The sequence below is a fragment of the Pipistrellus kuhlii genome, unplaced genomic scaffold (assembly GCF_014108245.1).
Source record: "Pipistrellus kuhlii isolate mPipKuh1 unplaced genomic scaffold, mPipKuh1.p scaffold_m20_p_12, whole genome shotgun sequence".
In the NCBI taxonomy this organism is placed as follows: domain Eukaryota; kingdom Metazoa; phylum Chordata; class Mammalia; order Chiroptera; family Vespertilionidae; genus Pipistrellus; species Pipistrellus kuhlii.
Genome location: NW_023425427.1, coordinates 43366002 through 43378062, shown reverse-complemented (window position 1 = coordinate 43378062; position 12061 = coordinate 43366002). Strand labels below are relative to the sequence as shown.

The 12061-nt window shown below is 41.2% G+C and overlaps 1 protein-coding gene across 2 annotated transcripts in view; it reads right to left on the bottom strand.

The window, feature by feature from the left end:
• Nucleotides 1–11776, bottom strand: part of CCDC171 (coiled-coil domain containing 171) — a 219781-nt gene extending 208005 nt beyond the window's left edge. For both annotated transcript variants that reach the window (XM_036434112.2, XM_045580256.1), the window contains exons 1-3: nucleotides 11518–11776; nucleotides 5345–5485; nucleotides 1628–1763 (exon numbers count right to left, since the gene is read on the bottom strand). In XM_036434112.2, the coding sequence (XP_036290005.1) occupies nucleotides 1628–1763; nucleotides 5345–5388 (180 nt within the window). In that variant the 5' untranslated portion in view covers nucleotides 5389–5485; nucleotides 11518–11776. The remainder of the gene's footprint in view (nucleotides 1–1627; nucleotides 1764–5344; nucleotides 5486–11517) is intronic.
• Nucleotides 11777–12061: the final 285 nt, after the last annotated feature.

The window sequence follows — 12061 nt, the reverse complement described above, 5'->3', positions numbered from 1 at the left end:
ACAGAACAGCATCAGAATTTAGTAAAAAGGAAAGAAATACACACTGTTTATTCTTAAGTGTCAATAAATTATAGCTACTATTACAATGCACAGGCACTTTATAAATCTGCTTAATTACTACAATAACCCTTTGGGACCAACATTTCAGAATAAGAAACCAGTGATGTACAACTCGCCCAAGGTCACATATCTTATAAATAGAAGGGCCAAGAATGAAACCAAATCTGTGAAAGTCAGTATTCTTTCCACTATATAGGCTACCTAAGCTGAGCTTTAAGAATGAGTAAAATTTAAAAAGAGAAAAAGTAGCAAACAGAAAAAGACAGAAGCAACATAAATATATAATTTATAATTTAATTTACAGGAAAAATTATAATATATACATCCTGTATAATAAAAACCTAATATGCAAAGAGTCCAACCATTAGTTCAACCATTCAACCAGTTCCTATGATGTGCACTGACCACCAGGGGGCAGACGCTCCCACCTGTAGGTTAGCTTTCTGCTGCTGGAGTCTGGCCTAGGGACTGGATGAGACAGGCCAGACATACCCTGGAGCCCTCTCACAGTTCCTTCCTGGACTGGATCATGAACTGGCGGGGTTCCTCTGCCTGGCCTGAGCCCTCTCACAATCTGGGACTCCTCGGGGATGTTAGAGAGCCGGTTTCAGCCCATCCCTGCAGGCCAGGCTGAGAAACCCCACCAGTGCATGAATCCAAGCATTGGGCCTCTAATATACATATAAAATACATATATACATACACAGATACTAATAAAATGAAAGGTAGAGTAAAATAAAAAATTAAACATTTATAAATTACATTTATAAACAAATTTTCTTGTTTAAGATTGTTGCATTACTGAGACCAAAGAAACCTACATTAAGGTTTCAAAAATGTCTAATTTACAAATCTTTTAGTCACCAATGCACTCATTAATATTTTAATCAAGATTACCTATTAATGCCGAAACTGGTTTGGCTCAGTGGATAGAGTGTTGGCCTGCGAACTGAAAGGTCCCAGGTTCAATTTCAGTCAAGGGCATGTACCTTGGTTGAGGGCACATCCTCAGTAAGGGGTGTGCAAGAGGCAGCTGATCGATGTTTCTCTCTCATGGATGTTTCTAATTCTCTATCCCTCTCCCTTCCTCTCTGTAAAAAATCAATAAAATATATATTTTTTTAGAAAGGTAACCTATTAATTAAAATAAATTTAAGATAACATAAAAATAAATATAAAACCAGTTAAATTTCTACTTTAACACTTCTATGCAATTCCACTATATTAAAAAAATCCATTTTCTTTATAAGTTCCTTTTTAAGTACAAAAATGTTATGGTGATAAGTGTTATACTTAGAGTTTGTAATATAAAATGAATTTAATTTTTTAATTTCTCACTTGAGGATATTTTACTTATAAACTTGAGAGGGAGAGAGCAAGCGAAAGAGAAACATCAATGTGAGAAAAACCAATAAGTTGCCTCCTGCACCCATCGGACCCGGGAATCAAACCTTCCACCTTTCTGGTGTAAGGGATGAGGCTCCAACCAACTGAGCCACTGGGCCAGGGCAAAATGAAACTCAACTAATCTATTTTTAACATTATTGGAAAAGAAATTAAATTCTACCTCTGCATTGTGCTTAGTTGTTATTTCCAATTTTTCTTTCTTAGCCCGATGGAGTTTCTTTCTGAAATCAGTTGTAATATCCAATTCTGCTTCACTGTTAAACATTTGTTTTATATCAGATGAGACATTCTTCAACCTATAAAATGAGATTATAATAAAATACATTTCTCCATAAGTATATTTCCAGCACTTCTGGTATTTCTAATAACTATTTTGGGGGGGGGGGGGGGGGGGGGACAAAAAAAAAAAAAAAAAAACTGAGAACATGATATGGTCCTGCCGCCCAAAAAACTTACAATCTAGTAAAAGATATTAATAGGTAGAAATGTAAAACAGTATACAAGAAAAAACAAACCACTGTCCACTGGAAGATTGGTTGATCCTATCACAAGCTGGGCAGTTTTTCAAGAGACTAAGCTCTTTCCTTTTTACCTCTTTAAAATATTTTACTTATTATATATGTAATAGATGTTACAAAAATAAAAAGTATAAATAAGAGAATATAGATTCCTACATTAAAAGGACATGCTAAAGTACTCTCTCCCCAAAATTAAAATTAAAATTTTAATTAAAATAACAGCAAAGGGCCCTGACCTGTGGAGGTTGGTTGGTTGGGTGTTGTCCCCTGCACCAAAAGGCTGCTGGTTCGATTCCTGGTCAAGGCACATGCCCTAGTTATGGGTTCATGTTTGAGAGTTAAATTCAAAGTCAACAGTGGGGAAAGCAACCTGATTTACAACAGAGATCCAACAAGCTAGGTTCATTGGCAACACCTTTGAAAATGGAGGTGAAAACAGAGCCAAAAACAGAACTGGTTCGAAGTCTACCAAATTAATAATGAGATCTAGTCCTCTACCTTATACACACCATACAACTGAATACCAATCTCTTCCCCACTCTAGTAGCATAGTAGGGATTTATTCTCTGGACAGGATAAAACAGAAGATCTCTGGATTGGAGACATCAGATACAAATGGGCTAAGCCTTAGTGGTCGGCAAACTCATTAGTCAACAGAACCAAATATCAACAGTATAACAATTAAAATTTCTTTTGAGAGACAAATTTTTTAAACTTAAACTTCTTCTAATGCCACTTCTTCAAAATAGACTCACCCAGGCCATGGTATTTTGTGGAAGAGCCACACTTAAGGGCCAAAGAGCCTCATGTGGCTCGTGAGCCTCAGTTTGCCAATCACAGGGCTAAGGGATCCATACGAAAATCAAGAGACTCAAGTAAAAATGTATATAATAGATGAGAATCCTGGTCTTCTAATACTTCTTGTCTGCCAGAACAATAGCAACCAAGAAGAAATTGGAATGGTCCTCCCTGAATAGTCTAACCAGCATAGTGAAAAGACCTAAAAATGCTAATGCTAAAAGTTTTCTAGCAAAACAGAGAATGCCACAAACACAAAGCCTCACACAGTGAGCTTCCAATTATCATTTTATATTTCCACCAGCAATGTGTGAGGGTTTTTGTTTAGCCACCTCCTACTGTTCAGAGTCACTATTTAAAATGCAATGACTTAATTATATGTGTGTGTTTTACATTTGTGAAATTAAGCTTTTATTAGAACTAATAAATTCAGATGGTCTGAGTGATGGATTAAAAAAATAGAATATCAAAGCAAGAAGGAATCTTGAGGATCCTCTATTTAGCAGTTTTTGAACCGTATTCCTCACCTGTGGTGGTGGAGAGCAAGCTGATGAGACCTCACTCTTGACCCTTGCCACATTTGATAAAAGAAAAAGTCCTCTTTGAGATGAAATTTTAGCAAAGTAAAATGTTTATATTCTATTCATTTATTCCCAACCCTGCTTCAGAAAGGATTTAAAGTACCTTTCAAAAATAGGTAGGAAATGTTTACATAGCAAACCCTATTTATAGGTAAAGTACATATTAGTCATAGTACTTGCCCCACCCACACATCCTTGCTGAAAGATGGTCTAGATAAGCTCTTCTCAAACTAAATAAAAGCAGAGACTTATTCAAATTATTCCCACCACCCACCTCATGATGACTTTTAAAATATATTTTAAATGAATAATTAAAAAAGAAATTTTCAAAACATAAACTATAATCCCAAGTGTTTTATTCTTAGACTAGAGGCCCAGTGCATGATGTTCATGCAGCCCAGCCTGCACCCTCTCCAATCCGGGACCCCTCGGAGGATGTCCAACTAAACCAGCAATCGACATCCCTCTCACAATCCAGGACCGCTGGCTCCTAACTGTTCACCTGCCTGCCTGATTGCCCCTAACTGTCCCCACTCCCACCCCCGCCAGCCTGATCACCCCTAACTGCCTATGCCTGCTGGCCTGATTGCCCCTAACTGCCCCCCCTGCCAGCCTGGTCAACCCCAACTGCCCTTCCCTGCAGATCTGGTCACCCATCACTACCCACCTCTGTCAGCCTGGTCACTGCCAACTGCCCCCACCCCCCGCTGGCCTGGTTGCTCCTCACTGCCCCTCCCCACCCCCACCTCAGCTGGCCTGACTGCCCCACACAGCCTTATATTCAGTCGTTTAGTCATTACTGTGAGGGCATCCTGACCAATTTGCGTATTGCCCTTTTATTAGTATAGATTCAACAAACAGAAGATTACTCTGTTACACAGTTATAAAAGTTTCTGAACACTTACTTTCAATTTCTGTACTTACTTATTTGTAACCACACTTTGGGTTGCACTCTACAAGATGGCTCATTTTCATATTATAGACTCAGGTTTTTATATTATCCATATTAGAGGTGAATAAGCCAAAGGTAGGCACATTACCCAAAAGCAGATATCAATGGCACAAAAAGGATGAGCAGTAGCAATTCTTACAATGTAAACTCCAAGTAAAGAAGCAGTTAGTGCCTGGCCAGCATGGCTCAGTGGTTGAGCACTGACCTATGAACCAGGAGGTCACAGTTTGATTCCTTGGGCATATGCCCATGTTGTGGGCTCGATCCCCAAGTGTATGGCACACAGGAGGCAGCCAATGAATGATTCTCTCTCATCATTGATTTTTTTTAAAATATATTTTTATTGATTTTTTACAGAGAGGAAGGGAGAGAGATAGAGAGCTAGAAACGTCGATGAGAGAGAAACATCGACCAGCTGCCTCTTGCACACCCCCTATGGGGATGTGCCCGCAACCAACATACATGCCCCTGCCCGAAATCGAATCTGGGGCCTTTCAGTCCGCAGACCGACGCTCTACCACTGAGCCAAACCGGTTTCGGCTCATCATTGATGTTTTTATCTTTTTTTCCCTTTCCCTTCCTCTCTAAAGTCAATAAAAAATATATTTTAAAAAAGAAGCAGTTAGCAACAGGAGCTAAAACTAAAAGATAGCTACAAAAGTCGTGAACTAGAGTTATGGCACTGAGGAAAGCGAAGGATTAGAACCAGAGAGATTACACTCAGGCAAAATAATCACCACACACAAATGTGAATAAGCATAAATATGAGGAAAAGAAAAGACATAGAAAGGTGAGAGAGAATAAGCAAATATGTAGGGACAAAAGAAAGTGCAGACACTTTGACTTTTGTGGACCGATTAACAAAGGAGCACAAATTGCAACACAAGGTCTCCAGGGACATCCTTCTTGCTCCTCCAGTCCCATGAAATTCCTGCTCCCCTTAACATTCCATGAGAATTCTTACAGTCAGTCCCTCCAACGGACTTCTCCCTGTGCCTTACAACTAAAGAAAAAGACTGGAGGCTTACCTTTGGATATCAACAGAAGCATTACTTGAAGTGTTTAAACTCATGGTTAAGTCTTCCAACTCTTTCGCGAAATACCTCCCTGCTATTGATGATTAAAAGTGTCCAAGATGTCTGTGACTTACAGGTCAGGTGGACTAAAATCTGTTAAAACAATAAACAGTACAACAGTGGTTATATATGTGAATCTGAGACTATGGGTGATTTTTCTTTTGTTCTTTGACTTCTTTGTATTTTTAAATTATTATCTATCAAACATATAAATACTTATGTTTTTAAAAGCCATGATGTTTTATCTCTTTGTTTAAAAAATTAGAAGCAGCCCTAGATGTTTTTGTTCGGTGGTTAGATGTCGGCCAGTGGACTGAAGGGTCCCGGGTTTGATTTCTGGTCAAGGGCATGTACCTGGGTTGCAGGCTCAATCCATGGCCCAGTTGCAGGAGGCAACCAATCTATGCGTCTCTCTCACAACGATGTTTCTCTTTCTCTTTGTCTCTCCCCTCTCTTCCACTCTCTCTAAAAATCAATGGAAAAAATATCCTCAGATGAGGATTAAAAACAAAATAATAATAATATTAATAATAATAATAGAAACAAAAATGACAAAATGTCAAAAAAAAGTTCCTTCTTTTTTTTATTATATTTTTATTGATTTCAGAGAGGACGAGAGAGGGAGAAAGAGAAAGAAATATCAATGATTGTTAGGCTGCCTCATACACGTCCCACACTGGAGATCAGCCCACAACTCAGGCATGTGCCCGCCCTGGGAATCGAACCATGATCTCCTGGTTCATAAGTCTACACTCAACTGCTGAGCCATTCCAACTGGGCAAAGAGGTTCCTTTTTGTAAGAACAAGGCAATGCTATTAGATTATTTTCATTTTCAAATAAAACTTAAAAAATTATTGTTAAGAAATTCTGACAAATTCTTCTTGAACTGGAAAAAAAAAAAAAAAATGAGTAGTGGCCTATCTGTAGGCCATAAAAATCAGTCTGAAAGAAAATGAAGTCCAAGGTTATTTTGGGGTTCCCAAAGGTTTTTGAATAAATGAAATATTTTTAATGCAATGTTACAATTAAAGACCAAAGTATTCCCAAATAAAAGGTCTCATGGTAATTTTCAAAGGCCTTCTCCTAAGGCAGGGGTGGGGAACGTCCGGCCCACAGGCTGTATAAGGCCCCCAAAATCCTTTGGTCTGGCCCTGCCAAGGCATTAGGGGTAAGTTAATTAAATGTTTGACCAGATAGAACAGGCTAATTTTTAAGCTGATAATTTTGTATGGCCCAAGAATGATGTTATAAATATCCAAACGGCCTTTGGCAGGAAAAAGGTGCCCCACCCCTCTCCTAATGGATTGAAGAAGAAAGACAGAGCATTCGTCACTTACACTGGCCTTCTCACTAGAGCCCTCTTCTGTGGGATATACTCCAAATTTCACAGAGCCAAACACTTAAATTACTTAACTATGGTATGAAGGGGTCTTTGGGTAAGCATTTTAAACAGAGAGATAACTACAATTAAGTCCACATTGGCACAAATATCAAGATCCCACAAGTATCTCCCCAGCAGAAGTCCAATGTCCTCAGAGAGACAATGGGCTTTGGATGGAGAGATCTGAGATAGGATTCCAATAAGTATTTTACAAATACCAGTGTGTGGCAGTAGGCAAGTCACTTAAGCTCTCTGAGCCTGTTTCCTCAACCATCAGCAGCGGATTACTATATCAACCTCATTGGTACATTTGAAATTTAAGTACAGATAGCACACATACAGTGCTCAGTGATTATCAACTTCAATTACTGAACATAGAACCTCAGAGAAAGAAAATACAATGATCCCTGACAAAGAAAGGATGTAATACTGGAGGTGATTTAGTCTGGAAGATGTAATAAAAGAATTGTTTAGAAAAATTGTAGGTGTATAGGGAGATCTAGAAGACAAAAAAAAAAAAAGCTAAATTGTTCTGACCCTGCTCTCACAACCCTGAGAGATCATTGAAGGAAAAGAAATTCAAGCCAACTGGGATGTAGATTCAACCATGGTCCTGAAAAATAATGGTTCCTACAGATAGACACCAAGGGACCTTTAACACAGTGGTTCATGTCACTGACAGCAGAAGTCTAACCCAAGATCAAGAGGACGTAATTTTTACAAGATCTGGTTGTGGGGAGAGAAATTGTAGTTCTCCAGACACCTAACAGACTAAGTAGGGGAATATGGCAGCTAAACAAATACCACTGCCATTCATTTATTGAGCACCTACTACACTGTAGTTGGTATTTTTTATATAGAACTCTGATCCTTACAGCACTGTAAGGATACAAAGATGTAAAGATGTTCCCATTTTCAACAGAGAAAACTAAGACTCAGAGATCAGAAGTAACTTGCCAAAAGTTACAGAATTAGTATAGAACCAAGATTTCAACTCATAACCTTCTAACTCAAAAACCCAAGATCTTTGTACAAGGCCACAGCTGATACATACAATTGAACCATGAGTTATTTTACCTATGGATTATTACCTTTACTTCAAGTACAGAAACTCTTTTGATTCAAATCCGTCTTTTTACCTTACCGCATGCCTCCAGCGGTCACTCCAGAGAAACTTCCTTCAGAATAGAAGTTCAAAAGTTAGAACTTACAATGAATGCCCAAGGCTCAAAAGTAGGTACATAAAACATTTTTGTGAAAAGATAAAAACACACGTGTGTGTTTGTATGTCACAACAGGCACAAACTGAACTTCTATCTCACAGGCAAATAATTTATATTGTTAGGACCTTAGTAATGTCTGTTGTTGTTTTGTTTTTATCTTGGGCAAAGAAAAGTGGGAAGAGTTTATCAAATTTTTCTAACACCTACAAATCTGAGCGGTCCTCTGGAAAGTGTCTTCTATAGCTCAGGAGCACGTTTCATCAATTTCCAGATCATGATACAGGTGATGTAATAGGTCCCCACCACTGCCCCTTGGTTTTTCTCTCTTATATAAATCCCCTGCTTCTGTGGGCAGAACCTTCGACTTGTTTCAAACCAACAGAAGATGGCAAAGATGACGGAATACCACTTCTGTGATCACACTATGTTTTATAAGATGCCGTCTTAGCAGAATGAAGTTACAGACAATCTCCTCCTGGCCTTCAAGAAGCAAACTGCCGTGCTGTGAACTGCCTATGGAGAGGGTCACATGGCAGTGAAAAGTCAGATCCCTGTCATACAGAGGCCAAGAGAAATGAAATCCTATCAACAACTCGAATGAACTGGGAAGGAGATTATTTTTTAAAAATATATTTTTATTGATTTCAGAGAGAAAGAAGAGGGAAAGTTAGAAACATCAATGGTAAGAGACTCATTGATCAGCTGCCTCCTGCACACCCCACACTGGAGATTAAGCCCGCAACCCTGGCATGTGCCCTTGAATGGAACTGAATCTGGCACCCTTCAGTCCACAGGCTGATGCTCTATCCACTGAGCCAAACCAACTAGGACGGAAGCAGATTCTTTTCAGTCAAGCTGTCAGATGAGAGCACAGCCCAGCTGGTGCCTTGAGTATAACCCAGTAAAATGGACAGAAGGCCCCCCTAAGCTGTGCCCTAACTCCTGACAGAAACTTAGTTTTCAGCCACTAAGTTTGTGGTAAGTTATTATATGACAATAGAAGACATATGAATAAGAAGCTTGAGAATGCTCTTGTAGGGTCAAAAAGAAGAAATAAAAAAGAAGTTGAGTAATAGGTAAAATAAAAAAATGAGTTCTCACACCAGCCCTGCCTGTGGGTGTTTATATGTCTCTGTGTTTTTCTATAGGCTAATTTCCTTATGAATTTAAATGAGGGAGCTTGTATAAATCCTATTTAAGGTAACTAGATAAAAAAACCTAGATGATCATGTGCAGTATTTACAACAAAAAGAACCACAAAATACCAATGAGTAAAGGCAGGCCCTGGCCACTGGATAGCTTAGTTAATTAGAGCACCACCCAGATATGCCAAGATTGCAGGTTCGATTCCCAGTCAGGGCACCTACAAGAAGCAACCAATGAATATATAAATAAGTGGAACAACAAATCAATGTTTCTCTCTCACTCCCTCCCTCTCTCTTAAAATCAATCAATAAAAAAAAATATATGTTTAAGGGCAAGCCACAAACAGTCACAAAATCTGCACAGGAGTAAATGTGTCTAAAGAGAAGAAAGCAAAGGGAAATAACAAGGCTGAATTGGACAGAACCCCCAAAGAGCCAACAGATGTTTCATGAAAAGCATGGCAGGCTAATGTGAGAGCAGCAGATGAAAGGAGGGGAAGTCTGTCCATTCCAAGAGCTGGCACATGAAACATCAGAGTCTGGAAAGAATAGTACAGTCTGCCTCGTGAACTTTCAAAACTGACCTGCCAAGGTCCCCTTCCCTGACAGGAACCCACACGAAAGAGCAACTCAATGAGACTTTAAATACCAAATCCGTCCTCGTGTTCTGACAAATGAGTCTATTCCAGGAAGGGTTTTTCGGGGCTGGGTGAAGAGATTAAGGAAAAAAACACCTCAGATACAGACAAAAGTATGGTGACTAGTAGAGGGAAGGAGGGGGAGAAAAGGTAGAGGGAGGATAAATGGTGATGGAAGGAGACCTGACTTGTGGTGAACAGACAATATAATGTACAGATGATGTATTATAGAGCTGTACACTTAATATCTATATAATTTTATTAACCAGTGTCACCCCAATGAACTCAGTACAAAAAAAAAAGGGGGGGGGAGGGAATCTATTGCCTAGAGCCATGGTCGGCAAACTGCGGCTCTCGAGCCATATGCAGCTCTTTGGCCCCTTGAGTGTGGCTCTTCCACAAAATACCACAGCCTGGTGAGTCTATTTTGAAGAAGTGTCATTAGAAGAAGTTTAAGTTTAAAAATTTTGGCTCTCAAAAGAAATTTCAATCGTTGTACTGTTGATATTTGGCTCTATTGACTAATGAGCTTGCCAACCACTGGCCTAGGGAGTTTAGGTGATTTGCCTGAGATGTCACAGCTAATAGTCTATGCCAGGACTAATGCAGAAGACTCTAGACTAAAACTATCCCCTTCGCCTTTCCTCTTCGGTTGCATTGCCTTTGTTTCCTCTTTATTCCGTGGGAAAGCGTGTTCATTTCCTGATCTGCCACCGTTTGGTTGTTACTAAGCACTAACGGTTCCATAAAACAAGTGACAAAATGGTGGGCTCTTTTCTCCAAGACAAAAAAAAAAAAAAAAACAAAAAAAAAAAAAAAAAAAAAAACTATAAAATATCGCCTTATAATGTATTAAAAATATTTGGAAACCAATCAAAATTGCTTCTCGTGCAAGTATCATTTGAGATCTGCTTAAAATGAGTATGTATTCTCCTAGGAAAGTTTTCATAATGGAATAAAGAGCTCAAAAGGAGGCTCAAGCAGAAACCGATTTGGCTCAGTGGATAGAGCGTCAGCCTGCGGTCTGAAAGGTCCCGGGTTCGATTCCAGTCAAGGGCATGTACCTTGGTCGCGGTTGCAAGAGACAGCTAATCCATGTTTCTCTCTCGTGGATGTTTCTAGTCTCTATTCCTTTCCCTTCCTCTCTGTGAAAAATCAAAATATATATTTTTTTAAAGGCCCAATTCCTGCAGACTATTCATTCACAGCCCTGGGAAAAGAGCTGATTGTCCTAAGTCTTTTAGAGTTCTTGAGGGGGAAGCAGCAGTAGCTACAGGAGATGGCCTAACACAACTCGTTCTCTCGAGTACCTAACATCCATAGAATCCAGTATGTGGCTGGCAGGTTTTTTTTTAAAAATAATAATAATAATGAAAAAGACGTGGCCCCTGACCTCGAAGGGCTGGTTCTTGGGAGGTTAGGCGCCGCAGTCCTGAGCTGTAAACCTAAGAAACTCCAAGCCCAAGCCCCCAAGTCCTACCCTCGGATCCCTGCCCAGTCCCCGGGGAACTGCGGCCGCGGCCTCGGGCGGGGATGCTCCGAGAACATCTTCCCGGCGGGCGGAGAGGCCCAGCCCCGCGGGCTGAAGGCGAGTCCCCGCTGAGGACACGATCAGCCCCGAGACAGTCCCCCAACTACCCTGGATCTCCATTGGCACACCTAAAGCCCCCCATCCTGCGCCTCTCTACGCCTCCCGCCCCAGCCGTTCACCTCGAAGGCCTCCCACCCCGCGGTTACCTCCGGGGGCTCCCGTGGTCCAGACCGCACACCCAGGGCCCCAGGGGCAGCTTCAAATCTCAGGCCCAGGCTGATCGCGGGGGTCAAATCAAAGCAAAACAAAACTGTGTGAACTGGACTGAGTCTAGGGCCGGGGGATGGTGGACAGAGAGCAAAGGGGTGCTGAAAGGGGGACAAACCCCCTGGAGACGGTGTTTACAACGGCCACTTCCGGAGACTCCACTCCCGTCGCCGAGCTTCCCAGACTTCGGCCCGCCTCCGGCCCGCCCCGCCCCGGCCCCTCCTCGGCCCGCCTCCCGCGGGGAACGCGGGGCTCCGATTGGAAGAGCCGGGGGCGGGCACGAGCCCGCGCATGCGCCGTTGCTGGAGGGCAGCGCCCCCACGCGCTTCCACCACGAAAATGCCCGGACCCACGATCCAGGGTGGGGGGCTCAGCGTGGGGACCCAGGTCACAGCCTCAGAACCCCCGCAGAGCTCCCTGAAAAAAGGCAGGTTTCTGACCCCCTTCCCTCTGCCCCTGAATAAGCATCTAAGGTCGGATCCG